The sequence below is a fragment of the Rattus norvegicus genome, chromosome 18 (genome assembly GCF_036323735.1).
Source record: "Rattus norvegicus strain BN/NHsdMcwi chromosome 18, GRCr8, whole genome shotgun sequence".
Taxonomy (NCBI): Eukaryota; Metazoa; Chordata; class Mammalia; order Rodentia; family Muridae; genus Rattus; species Rattus norvegicus.
Window position 1 is genome coordinate 6,042,320 of NC_086036.1, and position 26,960 is coordinate 6,069,279.

The window sequence follows — 26,960 nt, forward strand, 5'->3', positions numbered from 1 at the left end:
GCAGCCTTGGTTTGGCAGTTGGTGGCTTCTGGCTGTGTTCACTGGCTTCAAACCTGTATAGCTCTTCTAGTCCACGCCCACACCAGTTTAGAAAACCGCCAAGGCAGACTAACAAGTGGCAACAACTTCAACAAGCTTCAGTACGCACCTGCTAACATCTCATTGGCCACAGCAAGTCACGTGTCCAAACGTGGCTATAAAGTGCGGAGAAATCGAGTGTGTTCCTTCAGTGAAGGGAACTGTAAGGGTCTGGGGACTCAGGGGTGATCAGCCCAGAGCATTTAACTTTATCACTTCTTCAAGCCTCAGAGTTTCCTATCAAAAAATATTCTACGTGTCCAACTTCACACAACTTCCAGCCTTAAATTCTATACTTCCCACTGGATAATGCTCCGTAAAGCGCATCTTCCATGTCCGGATGCGGAATCCTCCCAGTCATTGTTGAGTCCAAGATGCCTCTTCCCTTCCTCACACAGAATTCTAACCGGATGTGCTTTTCTTACCCGTGTTTGCAGATGATTCTTGTCCAAGTTTTACTTATCACGTTAACATACCTTTTCTTTCAAGCAGTTGTATTTTCCCTCTCAGACAACAATGTAAAATCTGGATGTGAAGAGATCATTTTACTCGATCTGACTGAACTACATGGAGCTTACAACATAGATTTGGACTCATCTGCAGGAAACTGTCAGCTTTTCTTCATGTCTTGCTTCTTTGGTTTTTAAACCAACCCCCTCTAGAGGTTTTGTATCAACATTTTGCTTTCAGCTTTCCTATGTCTAAATTGTTCCTTTGTATTTCTTAAAAGAATGTTTCCTGGCGCTCTGGAGTAGGACAATTTCTCATACTATCATCTAACACCCCAAATTTCTCCCCATCTCCAATCTATGATTTACACCAATTGAGCATTTTTGCAATAACTGTATTTTTTACTTACAAGATTTCCAAATGCAGCTCCCATGTCCTGACCTGTTCTCTCCATCTCAGTGTGGCCTGTGTGACCTGAGCTTGAGCTTCTTCCTGTGCACTGACTTTAGAGAGCGTGATCATGCTCGGTCGGCTGACAGACTTCCAGCATGGCTCATCTGTGCAAGCTCCAGCTCGGCTTCATCCTGGGTCTCCATCTTCTACCTCACTATGCTCTACTTCCTCAAGGTAGGACAACTAACTTCCCTCTTTAAAGGGAAGAAAGCTGGACAGCCACACGGCAGCCCTGGCCTCAGTCTCCATCCATCCATAGGGGACGACTCCCCAAGTGTCACCTCAGCTTCCTAACCTGTGCTTTCCATTTTCTCACGCCCGGTCACATCTCCCTTCCACTTGGTCCACACAGATGCTCAGCTCTATTTGAGGCTGGTCAGACCTGGCTCTCTTAGCTTCCCTTTCGCAGCGGCAGGAAACAGCAGCAGTTACACCACTGTGTTAGAAAACAGCAGCAGTTACACCACTGTGTTAGAAAGCATGGACCAGTACACGGAAGTCTTCTCAATCTCAAAATCCCTCCCCCCATGAAATATTCACATATACCTCTGCCTAGATGAGCCATGACACGACCACAGGCATCTGGTTCTATGTCTAGAAATTGTTAAGTCTAAAGGTACAACCCCCATTTTTTGGTGACACTGGTAATTGAACTGGAAGTCTCACAACAGATTTCAGTTCAAAGCCATTTAACCACTAGTGCATTTGGACAGTTTACTTCATTGAAAGGAAGTGTTCAGTGTTTAAGATTTGCTGCCTGAATTTGAATGCTTTTTATGAAGAGATCTTAGAAAAACTCCCAACGATTTTTAAGGGGGTGGTGATTGTGAAGAGGATGGATGACTTTGAGAAGAGCCTGAGTGCCGAGAACGGAGAAAAACATTGCGGTGTTTATTTAGAGAGCATTACCCCTTGGAGCCCGCGCTGGCACTAATGCATTCTACATTAGCGTGCCGCATCAGGAAATCCTGACTTTTCGGTGCCAAGGGGGTAATTAATATCAGTTCATGTTTTCAAAATGGCTGTGTTTATGTGGGAATGAGGGCTGAGGACTAACGTGGAGAGCCTGGAGTACGAAAAGCTTGCTGTGAAGCAAGATCTTGGGAGGGAGAGAAGACTGAAATTAGTGAGCAGGAATGGTCTGTAAGAGTACAGTAATGTCAGGACGGAGGAGAAGCGCGAACAGAATTCGCTGGCATATTTATAAGGTTAGGAAAGAATAAAACATGTGGTGGCTATAAACAATATTTTGGTCAACTATACATCTTAAAAAGTTAAAAAACCTAATCATATACATAAAATAGTATATGAAAAATGACACAATTTCCAAGTATTTTACACTATTAAGTTCACCCCCACCCATGAGGCTATGCAGACAAGGCTTGCTTCAAACTTAAAATCTTCCTGCTTCTCCTTCACAACTTTTCAGACTTTTAAGCACCTCACCTAGCTGCAAAATTAAACGTAAGCTCTGTCTTAAAGAAAAAAAAAGTTGCCACATGAGCTACAATCAAATCACACACATAGATGAGAAGCCAAAAAGTTAAACAGCGGCAAAGATTTGGAAGAGTAAGAAAGTAGGGGACGCCAAAATAAAAGTGGAAACGCCACAGGCTTTGAGGTCTCACACAGAACCCCAACAAACAAAGCAAGCTGTTTACAGTTGCCAAAGTATTGTAACCAGTAAGCATAGCTTAATATTTTCATGTTGAGTGACTCCATGAAGCTGGGCATCCCACTCACTCAAATGACAGAGGGCACAGGACGGTCTTAGTGGGCACTAAACAGCTCTGCCCATTTTGTTCATCCAGGACACGCACCTAACACCACCAGCCCAAGGGTGGCACCATTGCCCCTGCCACTTTAAGAAAATCCACTCAGACTTGCCCACAAGCCAGTCTTACTGAGGCAGTTTCTCAAACCAAGAATTCCTCTTCCCAAATGATTTTAGCCATAAAACTATCAGAATCACCCAAGTTCTCCAATTAAGGGGTCTGTCAGAAAAACATTAAAATTTTCCAAGGGTTTTTATTATGCCTTTTTTTTTCTTTTAGTATAGAACAGAGTTTATTCAGGACATGGGGAGGGAAGTTAAGGGGGTAGTAGGGACAGAGAAGGTGGGGAGGGAGGGAAGGAGAAGGAAGAGGAGGAGGAGGAAGAGGAGGAGCCGGCCGTGAGCACCTGGAGAGGGAGGGGAGAAGGGGATGGGGAGAGAGTGGGGCAAGAGCGTGACTTTTTGAGCCGCATGACACGGGGTCTGTGAATCAGACAATTCCCCTCTTCACCCTGCTTACTGAACTCTATTGAACTCATGGAAACTGCATTGCACCATTTGCTTCTGAGACTCAAACTACTAAACAATAAAACAAGATATTCTACCTGAGACTTGGACTACTAAACAATACAACTTTTTTTATTGACTTCTTATTTTTTTTCTTAGTAATCCAGAGAGGCACTCTGAGGCAGCTACAGGGATAATTAGCAGGGTACAAAAATAAAATCAGAAAGCCTCTAAATTCAGCAAGTGATAAATTTTAACGTGTTCTATGCAGTCTATATATAATATCTGAATGACTCCTACTGTTAAAAAGCTAGTCACTCTTTGTAAGTTTGCAAGTAACTTTTTATCCAATAAAAAAATGTATGGGGAAAGAACAATTCAGTTTTGAGGCCATGAACTAGATCAAGTCAATGATCTATTTAGTCCCTGAAATGTGTATGTCACACCTTACATTTCCTCAGACTGTTAACAAGAGCAATAAAATGGCATCTCGATTCTCTGCAAGGGAATAACTTATTTAATAAATGGCCAAACAGTTGGCTATTTATAGATTTTTTTCATCTATAAATAGGTTAATGCCCTAAATGACAGGTGTAAAGTAAACTTTAACAATAACAACAGATAGGAGGGAGCCTCTATGAATCTGAGGTTAGGGATGCGGCAGACTGTTTCCTGCTGAAAACATGCAGTGAGAGGCATGATAATCAGAGTTTCTAAAGTGGCAGACAGACAGATCTGAAAGACACTCAAAGACCAACAGATGCACAAAGCCAGCATCTGAGGAATGAGATGCACATAAACACACAAAGCACACACAAAGAACTCTGCTGGATAATTTATGAAAACTGTTTCTATAGTAGAATGAACGGCAACTCGGAAAGGAGCCTCCTGAGTTAAAAGGAAAGAGGAAAAAAGTTAGCAAACAGGGAAGCACAAGTCTCTCGTCAGGAAAGAAGTGATTTGTATGTTGGCTGTATGTCAAAAATCAAATCAGAAGACTCTACCAGATCTGCAAAAATTATTATCTATTATGGGATAAAGTTATAGAAAGTGTTCACCTTTAGTTAATTTACTTGTTTACTCTTTGTTTTACATGAAAGAAAAGACAGCAGTCTGAATACACAGACGGTAAGATGATGTCGAACTGATGTTAGAACTGAAAATACACAATTTCAGAGCAGAAAAGTCCAAGGCACTTTGTAAAAACCGAGGACTCCTTCAGGGGCTTCCTGAAATACTGAAGAGCTAATAGTGCTCACCTCTGCCTGTGGGAAGGACAGACGACAGAAGATCGGTCCGAGTGCTGAGCGCGTGCGGTGCGTAGCTGCAGCGGGGCACAACAGCCATGCTACTCGTTAGGACTTTACTTCTGGGATTTCATGGGATCCTGTGCTATTTATTATAATTCGTTTGATAAAATAAATTTCTACTTTTTTCTATATGAAAATGTCAGCTTTGGTGGAAAAACTACTGGTGAAGTTATTGTTCTTACTAGGTACCAAAGGAGTATGGTAATCTTTGTCACCACCAATTAAAAACTTTTACGAAATAGGACTGTTATAAAACAATTAAACCTTGCAAATGCACCAGTCTCCAGGAAGAAGGTCCTGGAGGAAATTCTGCTTATTAAAATTGCAATTTTAGTTTCCATTAAAGGAGAATAAGACAACAGAAGATGGGCTGGGAAGACAAATTATTTCTTAATGTCAGTTGAGCTCATTTCAAATGAGATAACGTTCTTTACCAGGTTGGGATCAGCACAATTTTGTCTCTTCAACTCATTTATCTAATTCAGTCATCTTGATTATAGCCTCACGGACTTCATTTTCAGAGGAAGAATTCTGCAACAAACAGCCTACACAACACGCTGATTACTGAACAGTTAATTCTAATTACCGTGGGCATGGCAAGAGAATTTTGATCAAGTCCTAGAATACAAATACCGTCTACTCGTACTGGACTAAAAACCCCGAGTGGGGTCTCCAGACAAAACAGTAAGAGTCAAAGAGATCTAATTTAAAGAAACAAATGAGAAAATTAAAATCACAAATAATTTATTCTTTCGTTAGAGTTGATACAGTTTTAAATAGCAATAAAGTACACAGTGGTGAAGGACCTGGCACAGAACTCATAAGCGTCTCCTCGCAAGGCTTTCCACACCTCGCCTGGTCACACTCGATGCCTATTTCTACTGACCAAGTTGAAGAACACCCTCTACTGACCTTAGAAACACACGCACTCTCATACAGACACATTGAAACCCTTTTGGATTACAGTATGTTGAGAACAGTATGCTGTGAATTTATGGCACCCCTTCTGTTCTGTTTGCAGTTAGAAATGGCAAAGCCGACCTCCATTACAAAGGCGTATTCTCGGACATATTCCCTGGACGCAGACAACTCCGAGGACACAGCAACTTACCTTCGGGCCAGAGATTTTCAAAGTCTGCTTAAACAGATGTGCTTAGAAATCTCTCAGTGCACATCTTCCTGCCCCATGCCATATCCCCAAATTTAGCTAAAATAATCAGTCTCAAAGAATGATTAAGTATGTCATGTCGTGCTTAAGAACGAGAAACCGTGAAATGGCACCTCTAGGCTTTCAGTACGAGTCGGAAAAGCCCGTCATAAGCATTCTCCTCTTGCGTTACCCAAGATGAAGAGAGAGGGACATAAGGGGGCCCCTTTGCTTACACCCAGTAACAAAGTTCCTACACAAGCAGTAAAGCCTCCTAGACGACTCCCCTCAGCTCCCCCAACCGATTATGTTAAGGAATAAGGTGAGCTCGCCGCTGACTCCTCTGTGATGAGGTCACAGACGAGCTCACAGGACTAAGCTCCCTGACTGCTCAGAAGGTAGACTTCCTGCTCTCTCCCTTTCAGTTATTGCTGGTTTAAGAGGCTTCCCTCTTCATTTACACAAACCTGCCCAAGTCCACAATGCAACATAATTATTGCCTTGCTTTTGAAAACAGTATTATAAATCATCTTTACAAAAAGGTTTTAATGCACAAAACTGGAAGGCTTTTTAAAAAATGTCTTTGTACTCGAAAACTGTATCACAGTGCCCTTGCTAATCTGGTAGATAAGAGAGATGTGACTTTCCTCTAAGAACTAACAGCGGGCCTGTGGTGGGCTTCTGCCTCGCCTCGCCTGTCTTCAGAGCACCACAGCGCTGAGCGTCTACCACACTGCGCACTGCCAGGTTCCGGTTCTCTGCCCAGTGTGGAGTGTACCGCTTTGCATATTCACCACATGAAATAAACATATAGACAAAATATGGCTGCTGTAGAAAGTGTACATTTCCCCTTCCCCTTACAAAATAATCTGTGGAAAAGTATGAAACCCTCAACCTCCGTGAACACGCAAAACTGTTCACACCTTTCAGTCTGTGACAGTCCATTTGGAACACAGTTGAAATGGCTGCCAAGTCCTTGTGTCAGTGCATTTTCTGTCCAATGTTGCCATCTAGAGTAGAAACGTGAAATCAGGTGCGTTGGTAGCTACGAAAGCCTTTAGAAACTACACCATAAAAGCTACTTGCCAATGAAGCAGCCATTTAGCCAAAGGTTTTTCCAAAAACTAGTTGGAATGGAAGGAGCCTTCCCCGGGGGTGTCCACGGTGCAGAGCTGTGACAATGTGGCTGCTAATAGGTGCTGGCTATTGGAATGTAAGGACATTTTCACTGCTGGTAATTTCCATATTGTCCCTGAAAGAAAAATACGAAAAAGAGAATTAGATAATAGCTTCACCTGAGTTAATTAATACAGAAACTTAGATATAATTTGTCATGTCATCATATCAGGAAAGAAACTATATATCCAGTAAATGCAAATGCTTCCGTACTGTCTCTTGAATTTTCTTGATATTAGACTTGACTGCTAAGGGTTCTTACAGCCTACATCATCAGGACCGGTCCTTCAAACTAGAGCCAGCAGCACACACGCGTGTAACTCCGGGACTGGGATAGAGGCAGCAGGGAGAGTAGGTGCATCTCGTGTATCTCAAGAGCTTAGTTAATAGCCATGCAGTCAAAATGAAATGTGAGATTCTGTGAGAAGCACATGCACAGACACAAACACATGTATACATAACTAAATATTACAACACTGAAAAAGAACATCGGTGTCCTGCAATTCACTGTTCAGTTCTGTACAGAACCCAACCCCAACTGAATTCAAGCTAGCCCTGCTGCTATCTTTATCCCTGCCCAAGCACTCTGTAAGACTCACTTACCTTACCCCGAACTGAGGAAGGGCAACTACCCTCTGCACCAGTCTGCTCTCCACCGAGGACTGACTTATTAATCCTACCTATGTCTACTGTGATCGTGACATGTCAGACAGGACATGAAACAGGGTTTTCACAGTAAGATGCCATGGCTTATGTCTGTAGGCCAAGCCACCATGGATGTCAAAGAGGACTGACTGCTTCAGCCTAAAAGTTTGAGACCAAGAATATGATGATAGCTTATCCCAGAATAAGTTAACTAATGAGCTGATTAATTATAACACACCGAGTCTCAACACTAGTGGAGACACCTCCTGGGAGTGTGACAAGTGAGAGGCAAATGAAAGAAGTGCACTGTATATAGCTGTACACAGCTCCCCGGAAGGGGACTGGGGAAGGCTCAGGAGGCCACACGGCCTGAAGACCTGAGCTCAGGACCCAGTGTTAAAGGAAGGAGTCCAGCAGCGATCCTCTGGTCTCCATGGAGCTGGTGTGCCCATGTGTGCACACTCAGGTAAGTGGAATAGCAAGGCCTTTGTTTAAAAGAGCTTCAGGGTATTCAGTTTACACTAATTTTTAGGGAGATTCTTTTCTCTGCCTCTAGGAAAAGGCCTCAGTCATTTCCCTCTCTATATTCATTAATGGTTTCTAGAGGCTTGAGTTTGCTTTCCACATGAGACCATTGTCCTGGGTTGTCCCCGGGCAGTTCCTGAGCACACCCTACCACCTGTGCTGTGTGTAACTGTGATTGGCACAGGCTAGGAGGCAATCTTTCTTGACAGTGTCTGTCCCGATGCTCTCTGTGCACAGGGAAAGCTCGGCAGAGGCATGGCTGTGTCTGGGTTTGTCACCACTGAGCTGTTGTCACCTAGAAGGCAGTAACACACAGGCTGCAGGGAGTTAAGGCGAGCAGCAGGCCAGCACTGACTCAAGCTAAACACACATCTACTGTGTGACACACGCACCAAGGTACTTAGATGAACTGAACCTGGCTGTTCAAGTATTTTAACTGAAACTGGGTACAAAGCCTTATCAGAGAATATAGGTTAGCTGTAAAGAACAGTTCCTAGTCACAGTATGAGCGGATATCAAAACAATTACGGCCAATGAAAGAGCGACTGAGTGCGCGACTGAGCGTGCAAGAGGGCTTAGTAGGCAGCATCTGCTACGAAGCCTGATGAGCCGAGTTCAATTCCCAGGACCCACAGACGGAGGAACTGACTATCACAAGTTATCTTCTGACTTCCAAATTCTGTTGCATGCATGTGCACGTGTGCGCACCACACACACACACACACACACACACACACACACACCACGAACACACACACACCACACACACACACCACACACACATACACCACACACACACACCACACACACACACCACACACACAACACACACACCACACACACACACACACACACCACACACACACACACACACACACCACACACACCATTAAAATATGTAAAAAAAGAGTAAACAAGTCAGGTAACACACAAATGCTTGTGTGGACGTGGCGGTGGTTTTAAAAGTGTCACAGAAGCCTCGGGGCATGAGGACTCATTATTTTGGTTTTGATAATGACTTCATGTACAGTTAAAAGACACAAAACTGTACAACTTTAATGTGCAGATTGTTACATGTAAATTAAGCCTCAAGAAAGCTATTTTGTTTGTGAGTTTTGAGACAGTTTCATGTAGACAAAGCTAGCCTCCTACTCGATATGTCCCAGAAGATGACCTTGAACTCATGGTCCACTTTGTCCCTCTTAATCTCTCCAGTGCTCAGATCAGAGACACCAGGCGTCCCTGGCTACGCTACAACATAGAAAGGAAGAGCACGTAATGCAAGCTGAGTGTTCACTACTGTAGCCTCCTGACAACGCCAGTGGGGAGGGACTGCAGGGAGAGGGGGAGCTGCAGACAATGGTTCTGAGGGAGGAAGCCTGATGCTCACTTGAGAGAGCAGGGGCCAGTGTGAATGAAGAACAAGAAGGGCTGCCCTTGCTGCAGACACAGCCAGACTGTGTGGCAGGAGACTGGAGAGAAGTCAGCTCTCTTCCTGGGCCCAGCGTACACCTCCTAATGCTTCCACTGAGGGAAAGTGAAAGAACTTGGCTACTGTCATTAAAAGATCACTACAGGTCCTGTGTGGAGAACAGACTCTAGACAGGGCAGGATGGAATCCACTAAGCCAGGAAGGACAGACCCAGGGACCAAACGATATTTGTAGTGCTGGCTTGAAAAAGAAGGTTTTAAAAATAGCTAGAAGACTGATTTTAAAGGAAAGGTAATGAGAGTTGCTTGACTCAATGTTCGACCTCCGGAGTCAGGGGTGGGCGTGGGGGTGGTGTGAGGCTAACAGGACTGTTGGGCCAAGGACTGTTTCCAGAGACAAAGAGCACGAAAGCACCTTGAGGTCCCACTGCAGTGTGTCTGCCTGCACTATAAAAACTGCCATGACAACTTCATCACTTTTGCGCTGAGCAATCTGCCTCAGCTTTCACTCCCTCATCCAACCTCACAATACACAGATCAGGTTAGACTGTCAGGGGCTGTAACCCCAGAGCTATGGGGGAACAAAGGATCCCACAGCAAGCTGACCAGCTAGACCAAAGGACTGGGATGCTCTGACTTCAACTGAGAGGCCCTGCCTCGGTGAGTATACGGACACACAAGAAGACACCTCACACAAATGAAAAGAAAACAGATCTGCCAGTGTCTTGTGTAGGATAAAGTGTGAAGCAAACTGCTCAGAACCTCGACTGCCTAGAGCTCTACCTGCAGTTCAGACGGATTACGATGCCAAAGAAGCAGAGGCAGAGACGAGACAGAAGCAGAAGATGGAGAGGCCGCTCTACAGGTCGCCAGCATCCGTCTGTCTGTCTTAGCTGCACAACAACAGCCATACGACTAGAGTCTCGCCTTATAACATCGTTATCTAATCTGATTTTTAATGTTAAAAGCATTTTCTTAGATTATGTATATCCGTGTGTGTCTGTGTATGGTTCCAGGCACAAGGATGCCGTCCCCGCCCACGTGGCAGTCAGGTCCCCTTGGATGCGTTGGAAACTGACCTGGGGTCTCTGCCAGAGGCAAGTGCTTTTATCAGCTGAGCCACCTCCCAGGGACCCTCATCAGGTCCTTTTAGGGTAATCTAACTATTCAATAATAATTTCACTTCTCAGACTATTTCTGGGCTGGGGAGATGGCTCAGGAGTTAAGGACATTGGCTACTGATCCAGATACCCGAACTCAATTCCCAGCACCCACATGGCAGCTCACGAAAGTCTAACTGCAGTTTCAGGGACCTGGTGTGCTCTTCTGACCTTCACAGGCACTGGATATACCAGGTTCAATTTCTGCCCTACCCCTACTCTGCTCTGCATAGAAGCAGGCACACATATGCACCTCACCCGCCCTGTGTCTGTCTCTCGTCTTCACTTAGAGACCAAGGGTAGGTACATGGGGCTTCGGGCCTGACAGGGCAGGAAATACTGCTTGAGGCTCTAATGCTAGTTACCATAGCATCATCAAATTGAGCCATCATCCACGCTAGCCGCAGTCCCCTAACTTATAAACCGTGGACAGTCCATGTTCACAACTCCCCCATCTTAGTACCTTACGAGCAGTGACTCTATCTCAGCGTCCTCACTGCACGAACCTGAAATTCCATGGTCTACACTCATTCCCACAGCAAGTCAGAGCAACCACGGGGCATCCCTAATGCCTAGGGCATCCAGTCCAAGTCTGAGGAGTCTCATTAAAGAGAAAAACTCAGATGAATACTACTACCAGGTTCCAGGGAATCACATCTTAGGATAAGATACATTTCAGCATCTGAAATCTGAAGGCGGAGGAAAAACACTTGGTGACAGACACGTGTGGAGGCGTGAGCAGGAAGTTGGAACGCTAAGAGCTCCGACAGCAAGGGCCCAAGTGTGCCAGGGGAGCTGCCCCTGGGAGCTCGTCACTAATGAGGGACACTGGAGAAACAGCGATGACAGTGCCCAGGGACAACGAGGCACTGTTGTATTTCAGGCAGCCACAATCAGGAGCAATTGCCAGTCAACTTCACCAGCCTTCTCAGATATCTCAAAGTACTGTCTAGTGGAGTGGCGGCTGCTAGCAGACACGAGAAGGGGCTACATGTGATTCCTCATGGCTGAAATTCCAGTTCTTGGAAGCTGATAGATCATGAGTTCTAAACAACGACACAGTGAAATCTTGACGTGGAAATCAGTAAAACAAGCGAACAAACAACCGACGTCCACAGGATAATGAGGAGCGATGTGGTGACCCCACGGCTGGTCAGTCGCCGAACTCACCTGGTCGTACCCATAAGGCCTCTGCTGCGGTGGCTGTGGTGGTCCTGGCTGTGTTGGTCTATAGCCCCCATACTGCTGACCTTGACCCTGAGGATAATTAGGATACTGAGGCCCTGGACCGCCCTGGGTAGGACCTGCAAGACAACATCAACAGGCGCTCAGGTAAAGCTAGAAAGTCTCCCCACAATATCAGCAGGAACTTCAAACGATGTATTACTAAATTCTTGTATCTAAACAGAAAAGGGCAGGTAGCACTCTGACGTCCGCAGTGTGTTATGAGGTCAAAGCGAATGACTGGAGTCAAAGCAGAAGCACAGCTGCTGCTTCAGTAAATGACTAACTGTCCACGCCGCAAGCCGATAGGGCAGGCTCAGGAAGCAGTGATCCAGGGTAACCTCCCAACAGGTAAGCTGTGGTCCATGGGTTGGTTAGCCAGGATCAGGTCTGGTTCTATAACCCAGAAGCAAGTCCAAATGACATAATTTCTGACTAAAGTTGTGAAATCAATGACATTCTAACTGTGTGATTGAATTTACATTTGAAATCGTCAAAGTGGTACGGCTCTACCACCATCAATAATTTTATCTCCCCAGAATTTTGTAAGAAAAATGAATGACTCAAAAAGCCACAAGCTGGGGTTGGGGATTTAGCTCAGTGGTAGAGCGCTTGCCTAGGAAGCGCAAGGCCCTGGGTTCGGTCCCCAGCTCTGGAAAAAAAAAAAAAAAAGAACCAAAAAAAAAAAAAAAAAAAAAGCCACAAGCTGTAATGTGAAAAAAGTTGCTTGAAAAGTTACACTCTGAAGGCCGGGGATCCCATGCCCCCTTCTGACCTTCTGAAACACCAGGCACACGCGTGGTACACAGTCAAAGAAGCAGGCAAAACACTCACCCCATGAAACACAACTAAGAGGAGAATTTCCACTCTGAGAACCAAGCACTGTTAATACCGTAACTTTCCCTGGTAGAGCCTGTGTCTGCTAAGCGAGCACGTCTGCTTTAGAAACTCAACTAGAGACAGCTGAGAAGAATCATTTCTCCAACGGAGGGAGGCTCCTGGCTTGGACACTTCAATGTCACTTAAGACCTACCATAAAAACAATGACTGCAGAGACATTCAGAAGAGAGTCCTCTTTCAATTTCATGTAAATTCTACCAGATTATTCAATTATTGAATATCAAATTATTAAAACTCCACACTAGATGACAGTTTGACAAGTAAGGCCTATAAATGAGCAGAGTGGGGAGGTCTCCTTTCGGATTCCTGTTACTCAACGACACAGCCTTTGGTGACAAACACCGTCTTTCCCAGTGAAAACTGTTTTTCTCAAGTAGTATATTTAGCTCTCAAGTAGTATATTTAGTGACATCAAACTTGTTTGCAAGGACTTGCAATAAAATTGATCTGACATACAACAGCCATGCACAGGGAACACCGTTCAGGAAAGGCAAAGACTTCTGGGAACAGAAGCCCAGGACGACTACGCATCACACGCCAGACTCTCCATTGGGAAGGGCGATGCTCAGAGTTCATGTAATGCACGTGTTAAGGGGACACAGGAGCCTCAGCGGCCACTTGGGTTCTTACTTCTCACCATAGCAGACAAAGACAGTGCCACAAAACAGACAGGCTTACACCAAGTGTCCAAACAGCTACTCACGAGGAAGAGAACAGTTAGCACAAAAGCACGCCCACACAGACACGCGGCTGCTGCACACCACCCACGTCCCACTCTCTCCACGTAAAGTGGTGGAAGTAGACTGGATGGGTGGATGCATGTATGGATACAGAACCAGTATTTTATATATATATATGTGTGTGTGTGTGTGTGTGTGTGTGTGTGTATACATATATATGTATATATGTATGTGTGTATGTATGTATATATATATATATGTACATACGATATAGACACTGTAAGAGACTTTTTAGAGATAGACAGACATAGAACCAAAGAAAATTCAAGTCAGATGTTGTAATATAGTTTTTGATGTTGAAAGTACTAGGGATCAAATCTGGGGCTGTGTGCACGCCAAGCAGAGGAAGCAGACAACACTACTTCACAGAAACGCGCTCCTAACACTGTGTGAGACCCAGACTCAGTAAATACACTCAGCAGCACTTTTAACTAGAAAGACAAACACTGTCTCTACGCATCTGAGTCTTCCTCTCTGCACTAAGGTCTTTTCTATAGCAGCTACTTATGTGCCTCATTATCATGTAGCTAACTAAGCTCATACAAGGCCACTTGCTATTTATACATGCCACAGACCCGAAAATTCATTCTTCTCGGTTTTAAACTGTCACCTTACCGGTAGACGAGAACCGCCTTCAGTCTGTAGGTCTTTCACAGCTGCATGCACTGCGATTATGGCATGTGTACATGTATGTGCACGCTCATGCTGAGCCTCTGCCTCATTTTCTGAGAGACTCGGTGGCTGAGTCATTGGGTGAAAGGTGAACTTTTTAAATGGGTGCTGGGGCTCAGGTTCATATGTGTGTTTAAAAAACACTTTAACCAACGTGGTTACTTCCCATGCCTTTAAAAGGAGCATTTGAAATCAACACTGTAATAGTAGACTGGGCTAAAATTATGCTTATAAAATGGTTAGGACTAGAGAGGAAGATAACGCCATGGGTAAGGGCACTTGCCACCAAACTTGGTAACCTGAGGTCAATTTCCAGGACTATCCTCTGATTCTACATGTACACCATGCTCCATGTAAGCACACACAACACTTTCTCTAAATAGATAAATAGATGATTAACATTTAAAATAAATTTAAATGCTACTCATGTATTTCAAAAGGATTCTTGCCCCATCTCTTGGTAGACAAGCAGAATGAAAGCTCTCACCGTAGCCCTGCTGCTGTCCTGGGTAGCCCTGCTGCCCCGGGTACTGCTGCTGCTGGGGTGGGTATCCTTGCTGTGGAGGTGGTCCTTGGTAAGCGTCCTGCTGCTGGCCGTACTGCGAGTTTCCTACAGAAGAAACGGAGAAGAGGAGAGCAGAGCCCTGAGAAGTCTGCCTAATTAATAGCTTTGTTTTTCCCTCTAAGATGCACAGCCAACAATACAAGAACAAAATGAAATGCCATATTGATTTAAAAAAAAAAAACTTAACAAAACAAAGAAAAAACTCAAACCAAACAGAAGGATTTCGGCCAAACAAACTGCAGTTAGACCCAATTGTGCAAGGCTGAACTGCAGCTCTGTCAGCGCCTCTGCCATTGCGAGTGTTACAGTTACTGGAGCATCACAGGCCTAAGATCATGACTACGCTAAATAAAATAAAAAAGACAGAATTAAAGACAGCTACGAGAGCACACACTAGCTACACACGATCAGCAAGCTGTTCCCTAAAGGCTCTATGCTGAGATTTAAATCACACACACACACACACACACACACACACACACACACACACACACACGAAGGGTGGGGGATGGGGTTGATGGATTTATGTTCAAAGAGGAAATTTCCACGGAGCAAAGAAGCATTTTTGAATGTTTGTCTTCTTACTGCTGTTAGAAACGACACACCATGACATGGTTACACGTTCTAAGTGTCTGGAAGGTTGTGTTGGGGCCTGTAACTTTCTAGCCAGCCAGCCAGCCACTGGGACTCTAGGAGAGCTTTGCGTGGGAAGACGCTGTCCTGTGCGAGACCTGCGGCTGCTGGGGAGGGCCGTGCGTGTGCGTGTGCGTGTGCGTGTGCGTGTGCGTGTGCGTGTGAAGGTATGCAGATACCTCCTTCGCAGTAATGTGGTGAGGACTCCTCATAAGGCCTATCGTAGCCTTGTTCAGGATACGACGGTTGCTGATAACCGTAATCATTATGACCTACATCAATTCGACAAGAGACAGGAAGAAACGTTAATGGCCACTGAGTGAAAACCCTACAATTAAACTTTAAGATAAAACTGAAGAAAAAAAAAAGAAATGGAAATACATAAAAAAATAATTTTAATTGCATTAGCAAGTATTTACCAACGTGAATGCTTTCACCATGAGATTACAGCACACTATTTCAAGGCAAAGAGCAGTAGTCTTAGAAATTTACACTCATCCTCCTAACTGCGATAATCCTCACTGAGGGCAAAAAACCCTTGCATTCTATTTTAAAAAGAGAATGAGAACATTTAGGCCTCTCACGTGTAAGTAAATCGAGTCAAATCAGAATGAACACGGGATGCAAGTTATGACATCTTATCAAACCCCTGTTCTGAGGGTGGACATTTCCACAGCATACACTAAAAACAATATAAAATATATGAGGTCCAAAAAAAAAATCATTTTTTTTAAAGATAAGGTCTCTTACCCTGGGTTTCTGGAGCTCCCTCTGTAGACCAGGCTGGCCTCAGATTCACAGGGACCCAACTGACTGTCACCCAAGTAAGAATGTATCTTATAGTGCTGTCATTTTAAACATCTTTAGAAATATTTCTAGAGTATTCTGCATATCAACATTCATAAAATGTGTATTTCCTGAGTTGGAGAACACCTTAAGTTTTATGACTCAGTAACTTCCACCAGTAGACTAGACTAATCTTTTATTCTTTAATGTTTCACCTAAAAACAAAATGCAGACTAATGTCTTCAGTTGCTAAAACTTGGTACTAATGTTCCGAAAAGGCCTAGGAGGAAGGACTATAGTTCCACATAAATATTACATTCACCGCATTAGTCTGAAAGCCCCCAAGCCACTTTAAGAGTTGGCAATACATGACCGCCAGCTTACTAAGGCCAGTGGTCAGCTGAGATAGAAGTACCACCGGAATCCACTCACGTAGCTGCTGCCCACAGCAGCTCTCCTGTTCTCATGACAGGTCTGCAATGTGAGAGCAAGACCACATGGCCTACAAGGACCAAATCTTTGCTGCCTGGCCCTCTGCAGAAAATCTCAGCCAAGCACTCGTTCATGTACTTATGGGCAAGGTCATCTGGACCTGAGAGAAGATGCTCAATTGCCTGGGGAGTGCAATTGAGGGGAACACTCTGTCAAGACCTACTGTACTCACACCCGTGAAAACATTACTACTTAAATGAAGAACAAGCTAGTACACGTAATTATAGCTTTACGTTTTAACAGTTAGAAAAATAATGTGCCTATTTTTAACAAGAAGGTTTTAAAATAAGGCAAATTTCACATTTCTGAAAATGTTCAGGACCCGAAACCATCAAGTCCAACACAACTGCTTAAGTGCACTTTAAAGCTGACTTTAAAGGGTAATTTATTCTTAGATTACTTATGTTTACCACATAGATGTCACCTTTTAAATTTTTCTGTAAATGTACTATTATTAAAGTTTAAATTTAAGAAAAAAGCTTAATATATCCACAAAGAATTAAGGAGAGGAAAAGCACTGACATTCTGAATACCAATGGCAAGAAAACCTGAGATAAAAGCACACAGTTCTAACCAGAGTTGCACACATCATTAACAAACTTCTTGTGTGTAAAGCTGGTGACAGTCGGTGTTTAATGCAGATCCCCCTTTATGCTTCATGCACTGATGAGAAGCAGCAGATGAAATGCCACTTGAACACAGACCCCATCTTGTTGGTTTCCATCAGGTTCTAGCCAAGAGGTCCTAAAACTTCAGCCTGAAGTTTCTTTGCCATATAATTACATTAAAAATAACAAAAGAGGGGTTGGGGATTTAGCTCAGTGGTAGAGTGCTTGCCTAGCAACCGCAAGGCCCTGGGTTCGGTCCCTAGCTCCGAAAAAAAAGAAAAAAGAAAAAAAATAATAACAAAAGAGTTTACTTGATAAAATACTTTAGCAAAGCACTTCACTAAAAGACAAATTACCCCATGATATTTCTTTGTACCCACTAAAAAGAAATTATTTTACCAGTTCTACATGTTTAGATAATTTTTCTTCAACATTAAAATACAAAATTTTCAAACAAAAAAATGCCTAGTAAAAATCTACTTGTGCACTTAGATTATTTTCCATGTACTTTCTTAGTGTGTAGCATTCTTTAGTGGTAACTTCTTACAATTCATGTTCCCTTTTAAAGGAGGTGGGGGAGAAGCCACTAAATTAAAAATCCAAATGCCTTGGCTATTCAGCACGATTCAGTGCACCTTATCTATTGCTATATTGTGGACAAGCATTTCCTCAATAGCAAGCATATAAGGCACAATTACTTCCCAAGAATGGAACATAAATAAATGAAACAAGAACTACATTCTCTATAGTCTTACAGAGCTATATTCTTAATATAAGCAAAACAATGGGTGAACTTTATAGCAGATGAATTAAATCTCTCTAAAAATACCAAGGAAGAAGAAGAGGAGGAAGAGGAAGAAGAGGAGGAGGAGGAGGAGGAAGAGGAGGATGAAAAAGAGGAAGAGGAGGAAGAGGAGGAGGAAAAAGAGGAAGAGGAGGAAAAAGGGGAAGAGGAGGAAGAGGAGGAGGAAAAAGAGGAAGAGGAGGAAAAAGGGGAAGAGGAGGAAGAGGAGGAGGAGGACGAAAAAGAGGAAGAGGAGGAAGAGGAGGAGGAAAAAGAGGAAGAAGAGGAAAAAGAGGAGGAGGAGGAAGAGGAGGAGGAGGAGGAGGAAAAAGAGGAAGAAGAAACCTGTAGAGCATTTGCTTTAGGCTCAGATGAACAATCCTAAACATAAAAAGACCCTCTTTCCCACGAGAGACACTGGAGTGATGGAAATGTAGCTCCAGATAGCACCAACAGTGACCACACAAATATACCTTGAGTTAATTACAAACCAGTGTCCTTCTTGTCAGAGCTATACAATACCAAATGCTTCTACATGAAGAAACAAGTTGGTAGTTTCTTCGCCCCTCATTAAAAAGTTGTGAAATGCTTTCTACATTAATACTGGGCAGGGATAGAAAACGGGAAGGGTAACATTAGAGAGATTACCATCAGGGTAATATTGCTGGTTCATGCCTTCTGGAGGACCTTGTCCACCATGACTGTATTGGTCCCCATAATAGTCTTCCTGGCCTGAGTACTGCTGTGGTGGGCCTGAAAAACCACAACCAGTCAAGACATAAATCATTTGTTCTCTGCGTCATCCAAGGCGATCTTTCTAATCTGCTGTTGCGAGAGACTACTTCTGAGCAGGAGACTCCCACAGTGCTTGGGCACTATTCCCATGCACACACACACACACACACACACACACGCACACGCAGGTCCACACGTCACGGTTATCAAATCAGTAAGACCATACACATAATACCAAACAATACCAACTCAGAAAAGCAACCTCTGAAGCAGAGGCTGAAGCAGGTGGAAACTGATTTCTTTTTACTTGTTACATTAGTATTAAGGCATTTTGATATAAAATTGGCTTTGTTCTTTGTCATATACTTAGTAACTTCTAAAAAAGGGAGAGAGGGCATTTTCTGATGTAAATGAGTAAATTTGATAGAAAAGTTTCTGATGTGGTATTTCCCTAGAGAACACCAGACAAAAGGAAGCCATGTGCTGGGAAGCTCCTCTATGCCTCAGGACTTCCTCAGGGTTCCCTAAACCCTGCTACCTTGGTGGGTGGCAGGGGAGTGCAACAAAAGCCAGGATGAACAGTACATTAAAACTTAAAGCCTTTCAATGACTGTCATTTACAGTAAGCAAGGAATTTTCCAGATGGCTTCTCACCCTGTTGTGGAGGTCTATAGGGAGGCATCTGTCTCTGGCCCATCATGTGACTGCCTTGGTTAACTTGACCCATCAGCCCCATGGGCGCCTGCTGTCCTTGGTAATGCTGCGCACCTCCAGGTGGCATGCTGTACTGCTGAGAAGGAGGCTGCTGGTGCATCATGGGACCTGAAGACAGAAAAACATCATCACGCGGTGTTCTGGCACTGCTGCTCAACATGCGATGACAGGTACAAGACTCTTACCACAGAATACACAAAGTGTGTACTCGAACAAGGGACACTGACTGCAAGTATAAATGAGTCTGCACAAAGCTCACAGGCCCACATTTATCTGCAAATAAGGAAAACAACCAAACCCCAGTGGAACCCTCAGGTCCACCAGAGCACTCCAGTCATTTTTAAAAAATCAACATGGAAACAAGCTCTTTCTGGCATATACATCTTCTATCCGCATCATCTCACCGGCTCTCAAGGCAAAAGCATCTTACCACAGCATGAGGAAAGCGATGAAAATAAGACCGACAGAAGAAACCCACTTCTGGGTTTGTTTCCTTCTGTATGTAGAGAGGATGATAAAGACTTATTCTCTGTATGTGTGTGAGTTTGCATGACTTATGCACGCTGCATACATGCAGGAGCCCAGGCTAGACCAGGGAGGGAGGGCATCTGGAATGCAGAAGTCACAGGTGGTGTGAAGGCTTGGGACTGACCTCATGTCCTCTGGAAGAGCAGCAACACTTCTACCCACTGAACCATCTCTCCGGCCCTACACTCTCATTCCTTTTAGTACACATTTATGCAATAGTGGTAAGCAGAAACCTACAGAAGCACTTCATAAACATATCAGTTAAATTTTATAAACTTCAATTTTATGCAAAATTAAAAAAACTTTCCATTTCCCAAACCTTTTATAAGCTTTACAAACTAGAAATATATAGTGCTTTTTCTTTTTCTTTGAAATATCTTTTTATTTTACATTCTTTTTTTAAGGATTTACTTTATGTATGAGTACAGTGTTGTTGTCTTCAGACACATCAGAAGAGGGCATCAGATCTCATTACAGATGGTTGTGAGCCACCATGTGGTTGCTGGGATTTGAACTCAGGACCTCTGGAAGAAGAGTCAGTGCTCTTAACCCCTGAGCCATCTCTCCAGCCCTACAGTGCTTTTTCTTAAAAAAGAAATTTTTTTGTTTTTTTTTTGTTTTTTTTTTTTAGTTTTAATCATATGTGTACAGGTGTTTTGCCTGCATGTATGTATCTGTGAACGATTTGTACGTATGCCCAGAGGCAGGAGAGGGCACTGGATCCCCTAGAGCTGGAGTTACAGACATGACAGCTGTCATGTGGGTGCTGAGAAGTGAACCAAGGTCCTTTCCAAGAACAGCTCAACCATCTTTCCAGCCTCCAGGATCACGGTGCTCCTTAATAAATAACTAAAATCCTCTCACCTTGCCCACCCTCTAACTTCCTACTCCCAGTCTCCCCACCCTAAAAACTACCAGGAAAAGGTCTGTAGTAAAGCATGGGCTCAGAGACAGGTACACTCTACAGGGTGAGAGTTAGGAAAAGGTCTGTAGTAAGGCATGGGCTCAGTACACTCTACAGGGTGAGAGTTCAGCACCACTGCTGCAGCACATACAGTGAAGATCTGTCACGTGACCCGCAGTGGCCCTCGAATTCTGTGTGGCCGCCTAGCAGTGTCAGATGCTCCCCGAGGGCTGCCGGGTCCTTAAAGAGCAGAGTCCCACACTCTCAGCCCGCTGACTCGAGTGTCTGTGTGTCGTCTTGCAGTCCTGCTTACATAGCGCCAAACTTGGGGGTGAGTTAAAGTACAAAAGGGAAAGCTGTGCAGGCCACGATGACACAGTGAGTCAGAGGCTCACTATTAATTTAAACAAACATCTAAAAACCAAGCAGCCACTTCCTTAAGTTTCCAGGGACAATGTGAGCACAGAGCTTTACCTCCTCAGCAACGTGACCATCTGTTCCGTGGGAAGAAAAGCTTCTTCAGAGCTGCTGTCTCCCTGAGCACCTCTGTGTGTTCTGCTTTTGTCTAACTCTTCTCGGGTCTCTCCAGTTTTTATCACTGTATGTAGAAGCTCTCCAAAGCCCTGGAGCCCTTCAGCATGGAAATGAATTCTTCACAGCAGGAGGAAGACGGCTCAGTAAGACTGGCAAGGAGGCAGACCCTGGGCGCACTGTAGGTACCTGCAATGCAAGCTGTCACCTGCACTTCCCAGGGCACCCTGGCAACCAGGGAATCCACAGAGCAAGCTTGCTAACAGTACCTGGCAAGATTACAAATGTCAAGCCGAGTTCAAAGTGCACCTCTGTGCCTGTCCTTTTCACCTGCACATCTCAGAAGCATTGGGTGTAGTGGCTGCAGTATGGGTGTGAGCCGTGCACATGTAGAGTCGGAGGAGCCCACAGGATCCCCTAGTTACAGACAGTCATGAATTGCCATGTGGGTACTGGGAGCCGAACTCGGGTCCTCCAGAAGAACGGGTGATCTTAACCACTGAGTTTATCACTCTAGTCATGAACTCTATGTGATAAAAACATTTTAATGCTGTTACTCATAATTTATTGTCAACCTGACTGGGCCTTTTAAATTTCATTTTCAAGAAATGAAAGGTTTGCCTTATTTTTATTTTCAAAAACTGCCCAAAGGACTCCTGACTTAGAAGTTAGGCTGTATCTGAATATTGGAGCCAAAATGAAAGGCATCGCTAGGGGAGGGGCTCTCAAATATCTATCACAACAAAATTCTATCTCACTTCAAAGTCCTTCCAGGAGAGAGGAAATTCCAGCACAGGGCACAGCCCACACAACCGTGCCATCTGAGCCCTATCTCTATCTGCCTGCAGCTCAGTCACTACCTTCCTGAATTCTGTCACTGCCCCCAAGGCCTCACAGCACTCAGGATCAACGTAAATCCAGAGAAAACAGGAGAGGAAGGCAGCACACACCCGGCACTCTGCACACGCCCTTGAAGGCTTATCCACGAAGTTTAAACGTCAACTCTGATTATCTAGGATGCATATGGTTTTCCTTAACACACTAACGGGAACAGAGCAGTTCAGTGAAAGGCCGCCAATTCTACGGATGGCAGAATACCCCAGAATAACGTAGACTGGCAAGGTGAATGCAAATAACGGCAGCAAGCATCTGTCACTTCACAGATGTCCCTTGTTTCTATAAATGTCGATATTAGATATACGACAAAGTAGATAATGCATACACAAGATATAGAATACCTCATTAATCTAAGAATTTTTCATATATTTTTCACCATTTCCACACTAATCCACTTTGAATTTTATAACTTACTACACAGTCTACAATAACAATTCTACATTAAACACAGAAAATAGTCCAAAATTGCTATACTTTATTACTGAAATCCTGAGCTCCAAAATTCTGTCAAGAAGCAAATGTGAGTGCTTCTCATTATGTAGCAGGCCCAAGGCAAGGAGCCTGGGTGACGGACAGACGTGGCAGACATTGTAACCATCTCAGGGGCTTACACTCAGACCAAAGAACTTACGGATGTTATCAGTTAAATTTGGGAAGAATCTTAAATTATTTTTTTTTCTTTTCTTTTTTTCAGAGCTGGGGGCTGAACCCAGGGCCTTGCGCTTGCTAGGCAAGCGCTCTACCACTGAGCTAAATCCCCAACCAAATTGTGTTATTTTTTTAAAACATTCTTCATACATAGACATACACACGCCCACTCATATCTTCAGACACAAACCACCTTTTCCGACATTCATTTATATTAACCACTTCTTGATGACTGTGAGTCTCAGCCCTACTGACATTCACCAAATTTCTGGAGGTCCCAAAGAGGGTACTGCCACCTGTGAGTACAGGACAGGCACCCAGTTAAACGGTTCCTTAGGATGTGACACAGTCCCCACAACAAGGAATTAGCTATGGCCCCAGAGCGTCAACAGCAGTGAGGTAGGACATTCTGGTTTTCTCATGGGTGTGGCAGGCGTCCTCACAAACTAGTCTGAGAACTCACTATGGATTTTGCTTCCTAGTGATTAAATTTAAAAAAAAACAAAACCACCATGAGTAGTATGTTACAGATGAGTAAGTGTAACAACAGACAAAGCTAGGGCATGTTTTAGTTAGCAACCTCTCAAAAAATTGCCTACATTTTGAACTAGACTCCAGGATGACTCATAAAGACATTCACTGGTAAAGATTTGAACTGAATTAAAAACCTCTCGATTGGATGGCACAGTGACATAAGAGGACAGTCTCGGGGACGGGCTACATCAGAAGGCCTAGTTTGTGGTGAGGAGCGCAGCTGCCACATGGCTTGCCCAGACTCACAAAGCACCAGCGCAGACCCCCGGTATTACACAGGCCAGGCTCAGTAATGTGCCCACGCCTGAAATCCCAGTACTCGGCAGTGGGGACCCCTCAGCTACCTACCAAGCTGGGGCTACAGCCTGGGCTGCAAAGCAAGAGGGTGGGGGAAGGGAGTGGAGGGAGGGGGAAATACGTAATCATTTTACAGTTTTAAAAAGTTAACGGCTGCGGGATGACAATGCCACAGAGAAGGACATCAGTTCCCTAATGGGTTACAGTGGGACATACAAGTAGACAGTCAGTCAACACACACGACAGTGTGACCTGGTGTGGCCAGAGCAAACAGAGCATCTGACTATCATGAGCAAAGAGTACAGAGAAAAGAAAAATAAACAATTATATAATGAAAACCACTGAGATTCCCATGAACAGCCTTAGTATGTTATTGTGCCTATAGACTATGTACATGGAATAATTAAAAACATGTGTCAAGTCTGCCAATGCTTCCTAGCTCATGTTCTAGGCTTCTTACACCTTCCAGAGTTTTCATATTAAACATGGGCTAACTTTTCTAATTAGAAATTGGTGTAACAAAATAGCTAGTCTGGACTACAGCAGAAAGACTGCACTACACCTCCTCAAAGCCTTTATCACAGCAGCCGTGGCATCAGCAATAGTCTCGCCAGCCTTGATGGTAAGGAGAACAAAGATAATGACACAATTCAGTTGGCCCAAACACGAGTCATCAAAAAGACATTCCCATGGAATACTTCAAATAATTCCTGTTCGTGAAAATTTAGTGAGCAAATCGTGATTTGTGATGACTCCCTGAACGTCAGAGTAGCGTGGCCAGCATGGGAACAGCCCCCGCCAATCCCACACACTACGGTGCTTTACTCTCTACACTGGATGTCCTACAGCTCCTAAGCTCAAGCTGAGTCTGCAGATAAACCTATAATCAAATCTACCCAGGAGAGTCCGTGGCACAGGTAAACTCTGCGTTTTCTCGTAGCCGTGCCAGGTGAGCAACGTTTCTTGGTGCTGAGGGAGAAGACAACAGAGACATCATCCCATTGCCCCTCTGGATGCTGTCTCTGCCTCTCTTCCGCCTCCTGATGTGAATCTGTGTCATGGGGACAATAACCTAGCACATCGCATGTAGAGTGCATTCAGGTGCGACCACAAGTTCTTTACAGAAGTCACAAAACCTAAAGGGGGTGAAGACCGCTCACACTTGCTCTTGCTACACGCAATGCGACAACTGAAAGATCAATGTCAATCTTTATGTCTAAAAGGAAAAAAAGCCTAAAAATGGTGACCAAGCGATTTGATACAAACTATGCAGATGTTTACGGAGCCAGACTTTCACAAGAGTCCATCTTTTACCAACAGTGTTAGCAGTGAGAATAATAGTGTGAGGTGGGCAGGTCAGAAGGCAGCTTTTCAAACTTCCTTTACTTGGGCTTAGCCTGCACATACGTGTGCATGCATCAGACCCCTGGAACTGAGTTATGGATGGTTGCACACCATTGTACGTATAGGTTGATGTCTATATGCAGGTGAGGGCTGGCACAAGTTAGGTCAAGCCCATGATTGGACAGTGAAAAAGTAAGGCGGGGAACAAAGCTTTTGTAAGGAGGGAGAGAAGGGGAAGGAAAAGGAGAATCAAGACGGAAACGGAGAAGGATGACCCAGATCCAGGTGGTCTTGAATTGCCAAGGAAGTTGTGATGGATATCATTGGCAAATTTATCTTATCTAGGTGGGCGGTTTATATCCTTATCAGTTGGTTATGAATTTATTGTCTGGACATATTGTGGATTGAAAATTTAACATATAAATTTGATTGATAAACTACAGCTTATTTCCCTGGGGTTGTTGAGAGTGTGGGCAGAGTCTGTGGCAGGGATAGGAAGGACAGCCCCGTGCTGGACTTCTAGAGCCCTGATTTTACAGGGTAGCTGGAACCAGAGAGTTCTCGGCTAGTAGAGAGCCGCCTGGGTCTGAGAGTCCTTAAGGGCAGCGTGGAACTGCTGAGATAGAAGTACAGAGCTGGGCTGGGGATTTAGCTCAGCGGTAGAGCACTTGCCTAGCAAGCGCAAGGACCTGGGTTGGGTCCCCAGCTCCGAAAAAAAGGAAAAAAAAAAAAAAAAAAAAAGTGCAGTGCCATGTGGCCCTATGAGCCGTAGGTTAAAAAGTTCCACCCATTTTTAATATTTACCACAAGATGGGTGCTGGGATTGAACCCAAGTCCTCTGCTAGAGCAACCAGTGTCTTGACCACTGGGCCATCTCTCCAGCCTCCAAAGAACAACTTCCAGGAGTTGGTTCTCCCCTTCTACCATAAGCACAGAAGACTCAAACTCAGGCTCTCAGGCATGTGTAGCCACCAAGCAATCACACTGGCCCACTTCACTTAATCTTAAAGACTTTTAATCAATTTATCAAAAACCCCAGGCTCGAGCCTTGAATCTATGTCTAAAGAATTATACTCACAGAGGTCTTGAAGCACATCCTTAACACAAAACAACAATTTATGGAACTCTTTACATCTGATATTTAATTAATAAAATTCTATTAAATAAAAAAAGCTACACTTAAATGTTTATAAATAAATACACTGCTTCTACCAAATAAAACTGTGGCCATTTCCAGAGGCTTTTCTGTTCTCATTTGGCTGGCTTTGGGATTGTTTATTAAACATCTTTCCAGATTATGACATGACATTTAGTTCCAATTCCTACTCATCAAAGAAACAGATGTGCATGACCCCAAGCGTTCCTCTCAGCACCAGGGATGAGGCCGTGAACAGAGAAGCCCTGCTCCCAGCCTCTTCAGCTTTCAGTTCTAGACCTCACTCCACGCAGCTCTGTACCTGTGTACATGGCCCTCACAGTAAAGGCTCCGGGCGACGACTGAAGACAAGAGTGAGTTAAGATGGGGAGGCAGATGCTGGGCTGTCTGTTATATTCAGACAGTGGCGTGCCATAAGTTTAATACTAAAATTTGCTCAAAAACAGCACAAAGGAGATTTTGCTAAAATTATAGTTCAATAACTGAGTTAAAAAAGTTCATTTTTCTCAAATTCTAGATGTATTCTGTTGAGTAAATACCAATCACAATGTTATCACACATCCATAGATACAATCACATACCCATAGATACCATCACACATCCATGGATACC

At 44.0% G+C, this 26,960-nt stretch overlaps 1 protein-coding gene across 4 annotated transcripts in view; it reads right to left on the reverse strand.

The window, feature by feature from the left end:
* Positions 1 to 5,299: 5,299 nt before the first annotated feature.
* Positions 5,300 to 26,960, reverse strand: part of Ss18 (SS18 subunit of BAF chromatin remodeling complex) — a 121,533-nt gene continuing 99,872 nt past the window's right edge. For 2 of the 4 annotated variants that reach the window (XM_063277462.1, NM_001100900.1), the window contains exons 6-11: positions 19,450 to 19,617; positions 18,709 to 18,813; positions 15,570 to 15,662; positions 14,680 to 14,802; positions 11,827 to 11,960; positions 5,300 to 6,971 (exon numbers count right to left, since the gene is read on the reverse strand). In XM_063277462.1, the coding sequence (XP_063133532.1) occupies positions 6,945 to 6,971; positions 11,827 to 11,960; positions 14,680 to 14,802; positions 15,570 to 15,662; positions 18,709 to 18,813; positions 19,450 to 19,617 (650 nt within the window). In that variant the 3' untranslated portion in view covers positions 5,300 to 6,944. The remainder of the gene's footprint in view (positions 6,972 to 11,826; positions 11,961 to 14,679; positions 14,803 to 15,569; positions 15,663 to 18,708; positions 18,814 to 19,449; positions 19,618 to 26,960) is intronic. The other 2 variants (XM_006254438.5, XM_006254437.5) reach the window with 2 other exon arrangements.